The sequence below is a fragment of the Rhineura floridana genome, chromosome 3 (genome assembly GCF_030035675.1).
Source record: "Rhineura floridana isolate rRhiFlo1 chromosome 3, rRhiFlo1.hap2, whole genome shotgun sequence".
Lineage (NCBI taxonomy): Eukaryota > Metazoa > Chordata > Lepidosauria > Squamata > Rhineuridae > Rhineura > Rhineura floridana.
This window is the reverse complement of record NC_084482.1, coordinates 43058379-43075576: the sequence shown is the minus strand read 5'-3', so window position 1 is coordinate 43075576 and position 17198 is coordinate 43058379. Positions and strand designations below refer to the sequence as shown.

The following is a 17198-nucleotide window of genomic DNA, read 5'->3' as shown; positions in this document are numbered from 1 at the left end:
ACAGAGGGACTGATGTAAGGCCTCCCACGTTCAGATCACCAACTCCATGTCCAGTTGCAAAACCAAATCTAGAGTATGCTGTGCTACATGTGTTGGGCCAATGGCATATTGGGACAGTCCCATGGTTGTCATGGAGACCATGAAATCCTGAGCCGCCCCGGATAAGGTGGCCTCGGCATGGATGTTGACATCCCCCAGAACCAACAGTCTGGGGGATCTCAACAGTACACCCGAGACCACCTCAGTCAGCTCAGCTAGGGAGTCTGTTGGGCAGTGGGGTGGGCGGTACACCAACAGAATCCCCAGTCTGTCCCGCTGACCCAACATAAGGTACAAACACTCCAGACCAGTAGTCACATGGACAGGGTGCTTGCAGAGGGAGATGGAGCTCCTATAGACCACAGCAATCCCCCCTCCCCGACCCTCAGGTCTACCCTGATGCTGAACCAGGTACCCTGGTGGACATAGCTGGGAGAGACTGACTCCTCCCTGCTCACCCACCCAGGTCTCGGTTATACATGCCAGATCGGCTGCCTCATCCACAATTAAATTGTGAAAGAGGGAGATCTTATTATGCACCGATCTGGCATTTAGGAGCAGCATCCGGAGGTCTGAGAGCTGGCTGATAGGGCAACCAACACACCTGCGGGTGTGGGGAGGACCAGAACAAGGCACAGCCGTTAACTACCTGGGCCACGTTCCCCTTACCTGGCAAGTCCTCCATATCTCCCTCTACCCATCACTTCACTAATTGGGGCCCCCTCAAATCTCCCCACTTGGCTGTGATTCCTCTCTCCCAGGCACATGACTCAAGACTCACAAAAAGGCAGGTAAAGCAGGAGCCGCCTCAGCCAGCCAGCCAGCTTATGCATCCCCTCCAGAGAAGGGACAGGTGGAAGAAATCAGCAATAGCTGGCTGAGTACCTGGGGGCCTGGTCCTGCAAGGTGTGACACCTGCCAAGAAGAAGTCCAACAAGGAGAGGGGGGAGGGCAGCCGAGCAGCAGGCAGGCAGGCAGCAGCAGCAAACGGCTCTCCTTCCCTGGATGGTGGTGTTCCCCTTCCTCCTGCAGGAACTGGGTCTCTGTAAATTTGATTTCTGTAAAAATGGGAAATCTGCAAAAATTAAAATTAATGCTGTAATATTGATTGGACAGGCTCAATAATTATTGTTGTTATAAAAACAGTGATAAACACCAAATATGAGCTTGACTACAGAAAGAGCTTTGGCTATATTACAGCTATAAGTTGTTGTTATTGTTACATTGCTACTGAATAATATAGATGAGCTTAAGATTTGTGTCTCCCCCCCCATTCCCAGTCTCCAGTATTAACCATTTTGTAGTGTCAAGTCTCTGCTGCCTGACGTATATGTTGGTTTCATATTGTGTCCTAGGATCGCCTGTACTTTGTCATGGAGTATGTGAATGGTGGTGACCTCATGTATCATATTCAGCAAGTTGGAAAATTTAAGGAGCCTCAAGCAGTGTGAGTGTCTCTTTCTGTTAATTTGTAAATCAAAGCCATTTAATATTTTGTTCTAGGATTACATCACTTCCCTCACCACCCCACACTACCCCATCCCTACCCGCCCCCTTTTCTGGTGTGTGTAATTGGCAGAACTTCACAGTAACTCTGGCTTCCAAAGCTCATCAGTATTTCATAGGCTTAAACTGCCCAGAAACAATTACATTTTAGAATGCCAGTCACTTCAGTTATCTTCATGTAATTAATCCATTGAACATTTTGAAAGGAACTGTATTTCTTGAATCACTGTATTATGTGTGACTCTTATACAAGCTGAGGATTAATGTGTCATAAAAAATCAGATATAGTCTGATATAGCAATGTGTGATCTCCATTTCAGACAGCTTTAGTCAGAGTGATTGCCTAATAATGGGTCTGTTATATTTCTCTTAAACTTGGTGTAACATTTTGGGCTCATATTGATAACTCTTCTCCAGGAGAGAGAAAGAGCAAGGAACAACATGAAAGAGGGGAACCTGAAGCCCAGGGGCCACATGTGTAATGATAATGGGTCTTGCTTGCCTGGATGGAGGTTGTGAGCTTGAGTAGAAACTAGCCTACTGTAGAAATGTAAAATTTATATTCCTTGTTCTGCCCACTTTTGCCTTTGGTCCCATCCACCGCCGGCATGTGACACACACCCCCAAGTAAGATTGTCCAGTAGGGATTTCGGTCCTTGGGCTGAAAAAGGTTTTCTACCATCTCCTCCATTCCCAAACACAGCTCCAAAGCCCTAACTCCCCACCACCACCATCACCATGTGATGAGATACTTTACCATAATTTCTGGAGTTGTGTCACGGTTTGTTAATACCTGCTGATCCTTCCTGCTGAAGCCTCTGAACTCTGGAGCTAGGTGGGATCACTACCTCACTTGCAGACAAACCTAACAGAAATACTGAGCAAGAGAGGGACCCATCAAGATAAATGCTAGGGTTTGGGTGGGATGCATTGAAGGGAGACTGGTTTGATTTTTTCCCTCAGTGAGGCAACACGTCTCTCCCTATGCCTGGTCTGCCTGTATGCAGGTAGGAGGTGTTGGACTTCAGGCTTACACACACACTTACCTCTGCAATCATAGGATTTTGAGTCATAGCACTGCACTCAAATTTGCAGGTGCCCTTGTGACACTTTGCATGAGCATTTGGCCCTATTTCAGTAGAGTAGAACTGTACGTATCCCAGAACTTTCTAACCTTTTTAGGCCTAGGTGCACATTTGGAAATCTAATAAATTGTCATAGACAACACAAAACAAACAGTTCACAAAAGAAAAGCTGACAATGTTTACAGTCGCCCAACAACAGGGGAAAACCTACACATACGCTCACATACCAAAACAAAATCCAGCCAATCCAAGCAGCCAAAAAAGCAAAAGCAAAAAAAAAAAAATAGAGAGAGAGAGAGGCAAGGGGTCTTGATGGGCACCATGTTGGAGACCCCAGACATACCCTATGATTATTGTGATGGTCTTTTTTTACAGTTTCTATGCAGCTGAGATCTCAGTGGGGCTTTTCTTTCTGCATAAAAAAGGAATCGTTTATCGGTGAGTATTTAGTAGTACCCCAATGGATTTTTGTTTGTTCTGCAGAACGTATTTTCTCACCATTGGTGAAAAAAAAACAGAGATTTGAGGGAAAGGGGTCATAGAAAGAAGGCAGGCTGCATGCCCTTGCAAGAAGGAATAGGGCACATATATATATGCTCATAACAGGTTACAACATTATGACAACAATACAAAAAAGTACAAGTATAATAATAATAACAACAATAATAATAACAATCCAATAAAAATTACTTAATAGCACAATAAAACCACCAATACAAAGCAAGGCAACCAAGAATATAAATCAGTCAGACACCAAATCCTTGTCTAAACAGAAAAATGTTCACCTGATGACAGTGGAAAGCTATCTGAGGGAGAGAGGCTAACCTTTTGGGGGCGGGAAGTTCTGTAATTTGGGTGTTGCCAATGAAAATGCCTTCATCGGCTGCCTTTCAGTTGATGATGGGACTCCAGATTGGTCCAGCATAAGAGTTAGAGTAGAATGGTTTGGGTTTTTTTTCTTTTGTTTCTGGTTTTCTGGAGCTAGAAAGCTGCATAATCCACGTAGTTGAAAAATTCACATTGTGCTAACTGTGGGAAATTATGCATGGGTACGATAAACTGACCTACATTATTTAATCATTTATTTAGACCAGACTTGGGGCTAGACCTCCCTAACCATTGGCTGTGATTGGGGCTGATGGGAGTTGGCACCCAACAACACCTAGGGGGTATCATGTTGGGAGGGAGCTCATTTAAACTGAATTTAAAAAATGGATGATATTTTTATTATTATTACATTCATATCTCACCTTTGCTCCAAGGAGCTCAAGGTGATATATGTGGTCCTTCCCCTTTCCATGTTGTCCTCACAACAGCCCTACAAGGTAGATTAGTCTGAGAGATGGTAACTAGGTTACCTAGTGAGCTTTATGGCTGAGTGGGAATTTGAACCCTGTTCTCCCAGGTCCTAATCCAGCAGTATACTATACTGTCAATCTAGGTGTCTATATATGCTGTGTGTTGGTATCTATATAGTCACATATGACATATTATTGAAGTACATAGCAATATATTATTAAAAGATTTCAGTCCTGTTTCATGTATGTATCAAATCAGGTCACATATAAAACATGTTGAAATCACCATATAAATACGAGAAACTAGCAGTCTTGTACCCGCCATTGCTCAGGAATTCTAAGAAACCAAAAGATCGGTGCAGTTTTGAAATTAGTGGTTAAAATCAGTACAGTTTTGCAAGGTTCACTGTGCCATCTTGATTCAAAATGGTGTCCAGTCATATCCAAATATAGATTTCCTTGATCTCAGGAACCGTCATGTAAAATCTGGTTATGATATCTTTAGAGGTGTCCAAATGCATAGCGAACAGGCAAACAATGTTCCAAAATGTATAGTAGATAAAATAACTGGGAGACCAGAAGCAGAAATCTTGAAAAAGAGTGTTATTAATTCACTCTAGTACCCTGGCCACCAAGAACACCCTCTCCAGACATTATTCCAGATAATCCATCTCAGTAGGAGAAGGACATGAATGGAGTGGGACTTTTTGAAGACATGAAGTTCCCACATTGTGTATGGCTTTATAAAGTGAATAATGTGTGACTTAGAGCATAAAACTGACTACTTGAATTGATCTTGAAACTGATCAGTAACCAAAACAGTTGCCGCAATTCGACTGAAGAAGCAAATGTATCCCTATTCCCAAATGGGAGCATTCATGCTGCATCAGTGTAACCTTCCAAACTCCCTTTGAGGGCAGAATACTTTAGTAGAGTACATTATATTTTACAGTAGTTATTTCTTGGGGTTTTACAGTGTCTGGCCATGATTACCAACTTGTGATTCTCATGCCAAGCCAATAAGTACTCCCAAGCTATGAACCTGAATCAGTGGGATGGAATGACCACATTAACAGCAGATCTCCCTCCACCATTGTTGCCTGTTGTTTGGATTCACACTTTTAATTGCTGTGATTTCTCATAGGGATCTAAAATTAGATAATGTAATGCTGGATCATGAAGGGCACATTAAGATTGCAGATTTTGGGATGTGCAAGGAGAATATGAGTGATGCAGTAACGACAAGGACCTTCTGTGGGACTCCCGATTACATTGCACCTGAGGTACTTATTATGTCAGACAGTAAGCACCACACACCCATTCTCCCAAAGGAACTGTGAAATGCACATTTGAGCAGTCTACCAGGTACCAGATTTTTTTAATTGATTGTGCACCCTTGACTATGAAAGTGATGTATCATGAAAAATTGGGTGAAATTACACCTGTCTGGGCCTTCCTGCAGCACTGTAAGCCTAAGCAGAGACAAATGAAGTATAACAAAGGACACTTGGTAAAATAATTGCCCTTCCCACAACTAGTTTGTCTGTTAGGCCCACTCTTGCTCAGCTCTGTTTGTGCAAATGATTGACAAGGCTAGGTTGCACAGTCCTAATAGTGAGGTCTGAACGAACCACCCAGTGATATCTTGAATTAGTGTCAGTCAGGATTGGCTCATTACTTACAAGCAAATAAATCCTTACTTTATTAATTTTTTTCATATTTTGTCAGTCTAGCCATTTTATCTATCATGGATGACTGTGAAGCAAGTGAGCTGAATGCCTTTTTATCTGGTTCTCACCTTTCTACTCGCTTTCTCTTTATAACCTGAAAGGGAATAATTCAGCTTCTCCATTACTTATGTCTTTGAAGTACACATTCTCCCAATTAGTGCCACAAATGGCACCTATCTGTTAAGTGTGAACACAGTTTCCACTCTCATTTTATGTGACATGCATTAGCACAGTAGGCTGCTTTTCTACATTTTATTTATACTGTAGCAGTAAAACTGAATAGAGTTTAATTGATGCTTCACGTAGTATGTATGCAGGGTTTTTAAATGTCTTTAAAATCCCAGAATAGAGCAATAATTTGTTCAATATTAGTATTGACTTCCTGTGAAGTACTGTTACCTCAGCATAGCAAGAGGATCTTCATTCCTTCCATTACAGCAAGCATTTACTGACATTTCTTTTTGAAATTGCATGTAATAGACCTGGACTATGTTATTTACCAGATTCTATCTGTGAATTTCCACTGAAACTCTTTCCTTAACTTACTCAACTACGTCACTGAACAAATAAGTGATGCTGAGTAGTACTTAGCCTACTGCAGATAAAATGCTTAGGGCTGTTTCACACATAATGTTAAACAAGGTTAGTGTTATGTGGACAAGCCTCAGCAAGCCCAAGCAAAGTGTCATACTTGCACACATCCCCCTTCTCCCATGTGGCCAGAATGAGGACTTCTGAGTTCAGTTGCAAAGAATTTTAGCTTAGCATTGCGTGCAAAACAGGAATCTTGGTTTAAAACAAACAGTGGTTAAATAAGCTACTTTCATGACCCATGCTTTTAATTTGGCTTGCTGAGAATCATCCATGTGGTACCAAACCATGGTTCGGCATTACATGCAAACCTGTCTTCAGTTTGGATTAGTGCAGCCATGGTTTATTCCCTTAGTCCCTGTTAATATCACAGCTATACACTAAAGCAGTCTTTTAGCTTGCCATCTGTTCTGTCAGCTCCTCTGCATTTCCTGGGGAGAGGGCAAATGTTCTTTTATGATGAGGTCAGATAAGCAACAAAGTTTGACACCAGCTGTGCTACTTAGTTAATTTTATTCAGCTGATTATACTTCAGCATTATAAAGAAGATCCTTCACTGCAGAAAATACTTTACCAGTCTCAGCTATGAGAGAGGCCCCCTTCCATATATTACAGGGGAGGGAGTGTCCTGTGAGTTCAGCAGCCCTTCCTAGGCTTCCACAGAGCATGTACCATTAATGTGCTGTGGTTGATGTCTGCTTTTTTATCTCTGCGGCTGCTGTCTCTGTGCCTGTGGTTTCCTTTATAGGCAGAGAAATGACTGTCATAGGCCATTTCTAGTATTGTAAATGGTCAATAGGTGGCACTGCCATCTCAAAGAATGCTCTCTAGTTGTTTACTATCATATAACTTCACTGCCATAGCCATAATGTACTGATAAGGCACTAGATGAATCATACTTCAAAGGATGGTTCCTGCATGAATCACCTCTTGCCTAGGCAGTGTACTGAGCCGGTCTCTAACAGTCCGTTCTAACTAGAGTGCCTTTCATTCTTACACAAAATTAACAAATCTCTGCTTATAAGCAGTTTCAGGCCCCAGAATAGGGTGGTGGTGGTGGTGGTGGTTAAAGAACCAACTGCTGGATTCCACATATTAACAGACAAGGCAATGTCCTTTTACAATGCATCCTTCCTCTGGAGATGGTGCGTAGGAAGATACCTTCAAGACCTGTTTTCCCCCTTACAAACAGAGATTGGAGAGCAGAGAAAAGTGTCTTAACCATGGTTCGCTTGTTACAGATAGAAAACTTAATGCAAACCATGGTTGCAAACCCATGATTTACATTGTGGCCAGAATTACACGTCTGTGGTTTTTTCATTTTGCCACAATTACACATGTCTGTGGCTGCTCCTATGAATTACATTGTTGCACAGAGATATAAATGCAAATTATGTGAAACTGAATCAGCTCATAGAGTTAATTAGTTGGTCTGATTGTGTCCCTCGATGGCATGACCTCAGTATTTTCCCATTATCTTGATTTTGTTTATAAAATTATTACTGTAGAATTTTTCAGTTCGCATTTGATTTGACGTTTTAAAAAATCCTTATTTTTTTTTCTTTGCAATTCACAGATTATTGCCTATCAGCCATATGGAAAGTCAGTGGACTGGTGGGCCTATGGTGTACTGTTATATGAGATGCTAGCTGGTCAGGTAAGGATGACTGTGCCTTTGCATTTAATAGTTCAGTGAGTGAACACTGGTATAAAGTGAATAATAAATGTGAAAGATGCCATATTAGGAAGTGAACAGCAGGATTGGTAGATGAACAGTCAGATCAATCCACTTTTCCAATACTCAATATTGTAATATGCACGTTGCCTGCATAGTTGATAGCTCATCAGCCTTAATCACCAACCTGTTCCTGTGTGCACACAAGCTGGTACTATTTAAGTATGCAATGAGAAATGCAAACACTGAGTGGCAGAGTTCAGCTGAAGTAAATATAGCAATTAAGTTTAATTCTGTTCTGCTGATGCCCAAAAGAGTTTTGCAAGTAACCCATTGAGAGCTAGTTGGAACAGTCCAAAGAATTTCCCTTGTTTAAAACCAATCTCAACAAAGCTGTGCTATTATTCCTTTCCCATTATTGACAGTGGAGGGATTCCTTATGTATAGGAACTATTTAAAAACATAAGAACATAAGAAGAGCCTGCTGGATCAGGCCAGTGGCCCATGTAGTCCAGCATCCTGTTCTCACAGTGGACAACCAGGTGCCTGGGGAAGCCCGCAAGCAGGACCCGAGTGCAAGAACACTCTCCCCTCCTGAGGCTTCCGGCAACTGGTTTTCAGAAGCATACTGCCTCTGACTAGGGTGGCAGAGCACAGCCATCATGGCTAGTAGCCATTGATAGCCCTGTCCTCCATGAATTTGTCTAATCTTCTTTTAAAGCTGTCCAAGCTGGTGGCCATTACTGCATCTTGTGGGAGCAAATTCCATAGTTTAACTATGCGCTGAGTAAAGTACTTCCTTTTGTCTGTCCTGAATCTTCCAACATTCAGCTTCTTTGAATGTCCACAAGTTCTAGTATTATGAGAGAGGGAGAAGAACTTTTCTCTATCCACTTTCTCAGTGCCATGCATAATTTTATACACTTCTATCATGTCTCCTCTGACCCGCCTTTTCTCTAAACTAAAAAGCCCCAAATGCTGCAACCTTTCCTCGTAAGAGAGTCGCTCCATCCCCTTGATCATTCTGGTTGCCCTCTTCTGAACCTTTTCCAACTCTATAATATCCTTTTTTAGATGAGGCGACCAGAACTGTACACAGTATTCCAAATGCGGCCGCACCATAGATTTATACAACGGCATTATGATATCAGCTGTTTTATTTTCAATACCTTTCCTAATTATTGCTAGCATGGAATTTGCCTTTTTCACAGCTGCCGCACACTGGGTCGACATTTTCATCGTGCTGTCCACTACAACCCCGAGGTCTCTCTCCTGGTCGGTCACCGCCAGTTCAGACCCCATGAGCGTATATGTGAAATTCAGATTTTTTGCTCCAATATGCATAATTTTACACTTGTTTATATTGAATTGCATTTGCCATTTTTCTGCCCATTCACTCAGTTTGGAGAGGTCTTTTTGGAGCTCTTCGCAATCCCTTTTTGTTTTAACAACCCTGAACAATTTAGTGTCGTCAGCAAACTTGGCCACTTCACTGCTCACTCCTAATTCTAGGTCATTAATGAACAAGTTGAAAAGTACAGGTCCCAATACCGATCCTTGAGGGACTCCACTTTCTACAGCCCTCCATTGGGAGAACTGTCTGTTTATTCCTACTCTCTGCTTTCTGCTTCTTAACCAATTTCTTATCCACAAGAGGACCTCTCCTCTTATTCCATGACTGCTAAGCTTCCTCAGAAGTCTTTGGTGAGGTACCTTGTCAAACGCTTTTTGAAAGTCTAAGTACACTATGTCCACTGGATCACCTCTATTTATATGCTTGTTGACACTCTCAAAGAATTCTAATAGGTTACTGAGACAGGACTTTCCCTTGCAGAAGCCATGCTGGCTCTGCTTCAGCAAGGCTTGTTCTTCTATGTGCTTAGTTAATCTAGCTTTAATAATACTTTCTACCAGTTTTCCAGGGACAGAAGTTAAGCTAACTGGCCTGTAATTTCCGGGATCCCCTCTGGATCCCTTTTTGAAGATTGGCGTTACATTTGCCACTTTCCAGTCCTCAGGCACGGAGGAGGACCCAAGGGACAAGTTACATATTTTACTTAGCAGATCAGCAATTTCACATTTGAGTTCTTTGAGAACTCTCGGGTGGATGCCATCCGGGCCCGGTGATTTGTCAGTTTTTATATTGTCCATTAAGCTTAGAACTTCCTCTCTCGTTACCACTATTTGTCTCAGTTCCTCAGAATCCCTTCCTGCAAATGTTAGTTCAGGTTCAGGGATCTGCCCTATATCTTCCACTGTGAAGACAGATGCAAAGAATTCATTTAGCTTCTCTGCAATCTCCTTATCGTTCTTTAGTACACCTTTGACTCCCTTATCATCCAAGGGTCCAATTGTCTCCCTAGATGGTCTCCTGCTTTGAATGTATTTATAGAATTTTTTGTTGTTGGTTTTTATGTTCTTAGCAATGTGCTCCTCAAATTCTTTTTTAGCATCCCTTATTGTCTTCTTGCATTTCTTTTGCCAGAGTTTGTGTTCTTTTTTATTTTCTTCATTTGGACAAGACTTCCATTTTTTGAAGGAAGACTTTTTGCCTCTAAGAGCTTCCTTGACTTTGCTCGTTAACCATGCTGGCATCTTCTTGGCCCTGGCGGTACCTTTTCTGATCTGCGGTATGCACTCCAGTTGAGCTTCTAATATAGTGTTTTTAAACAACTTCCAAGCATTTTCGAGTGATGTGACCCTCTGGACTTTGTTTTTCAGCTTTCTTTTTACCAATCCCCTCATTTTTGTGAAGTTTCCTCTTTTGAAGTCAAATGTGACCGTGTTGGATTTTCTTGGCAATTGGCCAGTTACATGTATGTTTAATTTAATAGCACTATGGTCATTTGCTATAGTTCTGCATCGTTTACCTCTAATACTTGGGAGTTTCTGGGAAACTACTAGTCACTTTCAAATATGAAAACTGCAACACAGACTGAAGCCTCATTTGGATGAACAAATCTTGTTTCAATAACCAATGTAGGAATAAGCTTCATGCACTTGCACAGAGTCCCTTTGCCCCTTCCTTCATGTGAGTAGGGAAACAAGGAATGAAGCCACAGTTAACCATACCTTCCTGCTATGTCCATATGAGGAAACTGAGATTAATAGCTTTCAAACTATTCACAATATGACCCCATGGAAGTCCGTTTCATATTCTGGCTTATGTGAGAGCACTAACTACATTTTCCAGTTTGGATGTAACAGGAAGCTATAGCTAACTGTGGCCTCCTGACTTATTTCCCAGCTTGTGCAAAGGAAGGAAAAATGGCTGAATGTGGGTAAAGGTTCACTTGTATCTTGACTTGTATTAAGTCATGATTTGGTCATCCAAATTTGGGGTGTGCACGCATGCGCACACACATAAACTTCAGATCCTGATTTGGTGCTTCAGACAGAAGGACTATTTATATGGGAGTGCACTCCTTATTAAGTCTGAAAACCTGATACTTTGGATATCTCTCCATTGATTTATAATGGGGAATCAACCAACAGCTGTAACATGTTGACTTTTTGTCAGAATTGGATTACGTTGGTAGGCATAGTAGACCCTTCTGTCTGGATGAAGCCTGCCAAATTCAGGTAGATAGATACAAGTGGTTTTATCTAGGTGCCTTTAAATTTGATTTGGGGATGAGAACTGATCTTGCCAGTTCTGCCTGTCCTCTCAGAAACTGCTTTGGAGGGAAACTCCAGTGAGTGGCTGGATGGGAAGGAATAAGCTGAAGCTGAACCCTGACAAAACCGAGGTACTGTTTGTGGGAGACAAGGGAAGGTTGGGGGATGTTGACCTGGTGCTCAATGGGGTACAATTGCCCCTGAAAGACCAGGTCCGCAATCTGGGGGTCATTCTAGACTCCCAGCTGTCCATGGAGGCTCAGGTCTCGGCTGTGAGCCGGGCGGTGCTGTATCAACTCCAGCTGATACGGAGGCTGTGCCCCTACCTTCCCAACCATCTGCTCCCATCTGTGGTACATGCCCTGGTCTCCTCTCGCCTAGACTACTGTAATGCACTCTACGTGGGGTTACCCTTGAAAACGGTCCGGAAGCTGCAACTGGTACAGAATGCGGCGGCTTGCCTGATTAAAGGCAGCCGCCGGCAAGATCACATCACTCCAGTGCTGAAGGAGTTGCACTGGTTACCGGTTGTTTACCGGGCCCAATTCAAGGTGTTGGTTCTGACCTTTAAAACCCTATACAGTTTCGGCCCAGTCTATCTGAAGGAGCGCCTCCAGCATCATCAGGGATGCTGCTGAACAAGATCAGCCTCAAAAGGCCTTCTCTCTATCCCACCAGTTAAAACAGCTAGACTGGTGAGAACTAGGGAGAGGGCTTTTTCAATTGTGGCCCCCACTTTGTGGAATTCCCTCCCAAATGATCTCCGCCATGCCCCCTCTATGATGAGCTTCCGCCGGGCCTTGAAGACCTGGCTGTTCAGGCAGGCTTTTGGGGTGGGTTAGGTTTTATTATTATTGTTTTAATGTATTGTATGTTTTTATTTTGTACGTCGCCCAGAGTGGCTGGACAGCCAGCCAGATGGGTGACTAATAAATTTAATAAATACATTAATAATAATAATAAACTCAAGTTTTTCTACACTCCTGCTTCATCTTTTACACTTTATTGAAATTTGAAAGTGTACAAAAATGTAGTACTTGTGCAGACTATGTGTGTGTGTACAACAGTCTTGCATAGCTCTCATACACACACTCTCATACCAAAGAAGACAGAGACTGAGTCAGATTACAATATTATTTACACACACACACACCTTGAAAAAAACTCTGAAAATCAAATGCAACTACAACCAGTATTGTGGTAAGGTGTATAAGGGTGAATCGAAATGACTTAACTAACACATAAAACAAAACAGACACAAACAATAGCAAGATTTATGATATTTTAAAATGTTTTTAGTGCTTTTGTTTGCCACCCTGGGCTCCTGCTGGGAGGAAGGGCGGAATATAAATCAAATAATAAGTAAATAAAGATTAAACTATTATTTAAGGAAAGACTTTAGAAAGGATTGGGGGGAAATAGGGAATGATTAATCTGGATTGTTGTAAGACTTAGGTGTAGATTCATAAGCCATAAACAGACATCAACATTCATCAACAGATTCTTCATTCCTACTCCCAAGAGCATGAAGTAACAAAGAGCACTGGAGAACAGTGGCACAGTTTAGAGATATTATTTCAGTGCCCCTCAGAAAAGCAAAGAGCCCTGATAAGATCATGCCTGTTTCAAAGCTAGAGCTGCCAGTCACAAAGTACACCATCCTCCTCTCTGCCTGGCATTTTTCTTTTATAGGAAGCTTGGGGGTGGGGGTGGGGTGGCAATTTATCAGTTTTAAACTTAGTGCCTCTATCCCTCCAAATTTCCATAGCAGTTCTGAAGTTTCAGTAACATCCTAATTCCCTTCAGATCAGGGCCGGTACCAGATGGTAGTGTGCCCTTGGGCACCAGATCACAGCAGGCCTCCACTCTCACTGCATGCACTTAAATACGTATGGTTGCCATGTCAGCCATCTTGGGTGATGGCAGGCACATGCGTGTAGTGTGCTGATGCGGTGATGCAAGAGGTTGGGCGACTGGGCGTATTTAGGCGTGCACCAGCTGTGCGCACATGTGGGGGTGGTGCTGCCTGGGAGAGTGGAGCTCCTGCTACACGATCCATACCATCATCCAGTCACAATTTGCAATCATGACCCATGACTCTATGCTGGTGAGGATCATAGAGCAGGACCTGCATCCTCCCAGCCACAGGGTTCCTTAGCCAGTGCCCAACCTGGCTGCCTGCTGGTGCCAGGCCTGCTTCAGACTGCTTTCAGAAAGACCCAATTCACTTCAGATAGGGTTGAAATCTCTCCAGAGTGGGCTGCTCCGGCTCAACCTTTTTCAAAGCAAATGCCCACCTCTATCCAAATGTAGCCTAAAAGTGGAAGCATTACAAAAAAAAATAAAGCCTAGAACTAATCAAACATTTCTAACAGAAACCACCACCTCTTCTTTCAAACTAATGTATAGACTTCCTTTGAAATTTTCCCTCTTGGGTGGCCAACCTATGAAACAGATGCCCAAAGTAGCATGAACAGAAGGGTTTTGTGGCATTCATGGAAAGGAACAGGAAGGCCTATGTGCAGAGCTATGGCATAGAGGCTGGTCTGCTGCCCTATTTGCCTTCCCTGTGCTACATTTCTGGCTCGTCTTTGGCTCAATAGACTAGAAACAAAACCATACTTTGGGTTTAACTTTGGCACATTTTTGTTGTTAAATTTGTATCTCGCCTTTTCATCAAATTGTGATCAAAGCAGCTAACAGCATAGATATTCAACTTATTAAAGGTAATAAACGCTAAGCTTCTTTCCTCAGCCTGGTGCCCCACAGATGTTTTGAGCTACAACTCCCATGATCCCTGACAATTGGCCATGGTGGCTGGGGCTGATGGGAGCTGAAGTCCAAAATATCTAGAGAGCAGCAAGTTGGTGAAGGCTGATCTATGCTAAGTGGAAGCACCACTACTCCCATGCTCTGGAACACTTCGCAGCATAGATTCACCAGGCCTTGCTTTTGACTTTCAGGCATCTCTTGAAGACCTTGTTATGCCCACAGACCAAAATTAAGTAACTTTTAATTTTTTGATTAGCCAGTTACTTTAGTTGTTATCTGTATTGTTTTTAACAGTGTTGTATGTTTGAGTGTTGTATACTTCCCTGATGTTTTATGATATGGCAGTACAGGACTATTTTTATAAATAAATAAATTAGCTTACTTTTTTCCTTGAGATTAATCTGCTTTTGAGTAAATATTCTGCATTGGCATTTATTCTGAATTGCCTATTAAACATTTAGATTTTTCCTTTCTTTTAACAGCCTCCGTTTGATGGTGAGGATGAAGATGAGCTCTTTCAATCAATAATGGAACACAATGTTTCTTACCCCAAAGCAATGTCCAAAGAAGCTGTGTCCATTTGCAAGGGGGTAAGATTATCTATTTTACTGTTTTTATTGTAGAGTGTATTGGTCTCCTTAGGGAGAGGAAGAGTGGGATACAAATAAAATAAATAAATAATGAGCAAGCAAGCTATAGTGATCTTAAGATGCGTTGTTAACCAGGGTTATGAAGTGCCGTGCATGTTGGCAGCTGATCCCTAAAGGTTTTATACTTGATAGTTACAGCATGGCTAGGGTGGTCTTGCCTTTTCATACTAATTAATATATTGCACGGACACTTGATTTTGAAACTTCTGTCTTCCCCATAAGTTTCTGCTTTCAGTTTCCCATTTAATCTGCTTCCACTGCAATTGAAACTGCAACCTGATTGCTTCTGGAGGTTCCTTATCATAGCCATATAAAGCTCCTGGACCCCGTTCTTTCTTCCACATCTCCTTGGAACCTAGGAGGGCCAAATTAGATTGCATAGGTACTAGAAACTATAGAGGGAGTGCCCAGACCTTGCTGTGGCTCTTGAGGAAAAATACTGCTGGCTGTGTAAAGCGGTTTTACTATCATTTAAGCAACTAGACTATAAAGGATAACTTGCTGCCATTACAAGATATTACATATTTTAGGCAGTATTTTAAGATGCTGCTGTGATTAATGACTTCATTGTATTTTATCTGCATTGTATTGTATTTTACTGAATTTTAGTTTGTACGTCGCCTAGAGTGGCTTCGGCCAGATAGGCGACACAAAAATTAAATTTTATTATTATTATTATTATTATTAAGATGATTCCCCCCCCTGACTTTCCCCCTCAGGTCTACATTTTTCCTGCTCTTTATATAGCTGTTTGCTTTGCTTTTGTTTCGTTTCATTTTGTTCATTCATTCCTAGTACAAATGTATTATACTTTATAGCAGCCTTACCTAACCTCTTGTTTTGAACTACAGATGTTTTGGGAGATGAGAATCCAACAACATTTAGAGGGCACCAGGTTGGGGAAGTCTGCTTTAGGGGATCCCCTGAAGAAGGGAGTTGCTTGTTTTCTTTTTTTTAATGATCATGATACCACTAATATTACAAAACATTTTATTAAGCCCTGTTATTGTGCTATATACTTGCCTAAAATTTCTCTCTCTCCCTACCACCTGATTGCAGGGAGGGAGTGCTCATCCTAAAACGGTGCCTGGAGGCTGTGAAGGGCTGGATGTGGGCTAACAAACTGAAACTTAATCCAGACAAGACAGAAGTACTGCTGGTCAAGGGAAAAACTGCGCCAGGGACGGGGTTGCAACCTGTTCTGGATGGGGTTGCACTCCCCTTGAAGGAGCAGGTCTGCAGTTTGGGAGTCCTCCTGGATCCTGCCCTGCTGCTTGAATATCAGGTGGCTGCAATAGCCAGGAGTGCTTTTGGCCAACTCAGACTGGTCTACCAGCTGTGTCCGTTCCTGGGGGCAGTTGACTTGGGCACAGTGACACATGCATTGGTGACATCGAGGCTTGATTACTGTAACGCACTCTATGTGGGGCTGCCTTTGAAAACGGTTCGGAAATTACAGTTGGTTCAAAATGCAGCAGCCAGAATGTTAACTGGAGCATGGCGCAGGGAGCATATCACCCCTGTGCTTTATCGACTCCACTGGCTCCCAATTTGTTTCCAGGCCCAATTCAAAGTGCTGGATCTGACCTTTAAAGCCCTAAACAGCCTTGGACCAATGTACCCAAGGATCTGTTTACTCCCATATGTACCTGCCTGAGATTTAAGATCATCTGCCTCTGGTCTCCTCTGCATGCCTGGAGTGAAAGACGTTAGACTGACAGGCACATGGGTGAGAGCTTTTTCAGCTGTGGCCCCCAAGCTTTGGAACACCCTATAACAAGAAGTCCACTCTGCTGTAGGCTGCTGAGAAGTATGTGTCTGGTTTTCCAGAAAGACATAGGAATGGGTTAACACTGTGCAGAGAGTGCCCAAAGTCAGCACACAGCTGTGCAAGAACAAAACATCTATAAAACCTTGAAAGAGAAACTGCAAGGTGTGGGGGTGTTCGGTGTTAGGAGAGCTAGGAAAGTATTCATGTTTGTAACTCTATTAGAAAATCCTGTCAGTAAAAGACTCTTAACTAGTAACTGTGTCTGTGGATATCTTTCGGCTGGATCTATTCCTACTGGGCTCTAGGTGGGTGCACGGGCTGGCACACGCTGACAATACACCGCTGCAATGGGTTATGGGCCCAGACTGCCCAGACTAGCGGCCCAAAGCAACCCAGCCTAGAGGGGCCAAGCAACCCAGCCAAGCTGCTCAAGCTACCCAGCAGCAGAGAGCCGAGGAAGAGT

The 17198-nt window shown here is 42.6% G+C and overlaps 1 protein-coding gene across 2 annotated transcripts in view; it reads left to right on the top strand.

Annotated features, from left to right (window-relative positions):
- The window catches only part of PRKCA (protein kinase C alpha), a 325883-nt gene that overhangs the window by 267927 nt on the left and 40758 nt on the right, over positions 1-17198 (top strand). For both annotated transcript variants that reach the window (XM_061615579.1, XM_061615578.1), the window contains 5 exons: positions 1395-1486; positions 3006-3068; positions 5073-5211; positions 7826-7906; positions 14797-14904. In XM_061615579.1, coding sequence (XP_061471563.1) covers positions 1395-1486; positions 3006-3068; positions 5073-5211; positions 7826-7906; positions 14797-14904 — 483 coding nt within the window. The remainder of the gene's footprint in view (positions 1-1394; positions 1487-3005; positions 3069-5072; positions 5212-7825; positions 7907-14796; positions 14905-17198) is intronic.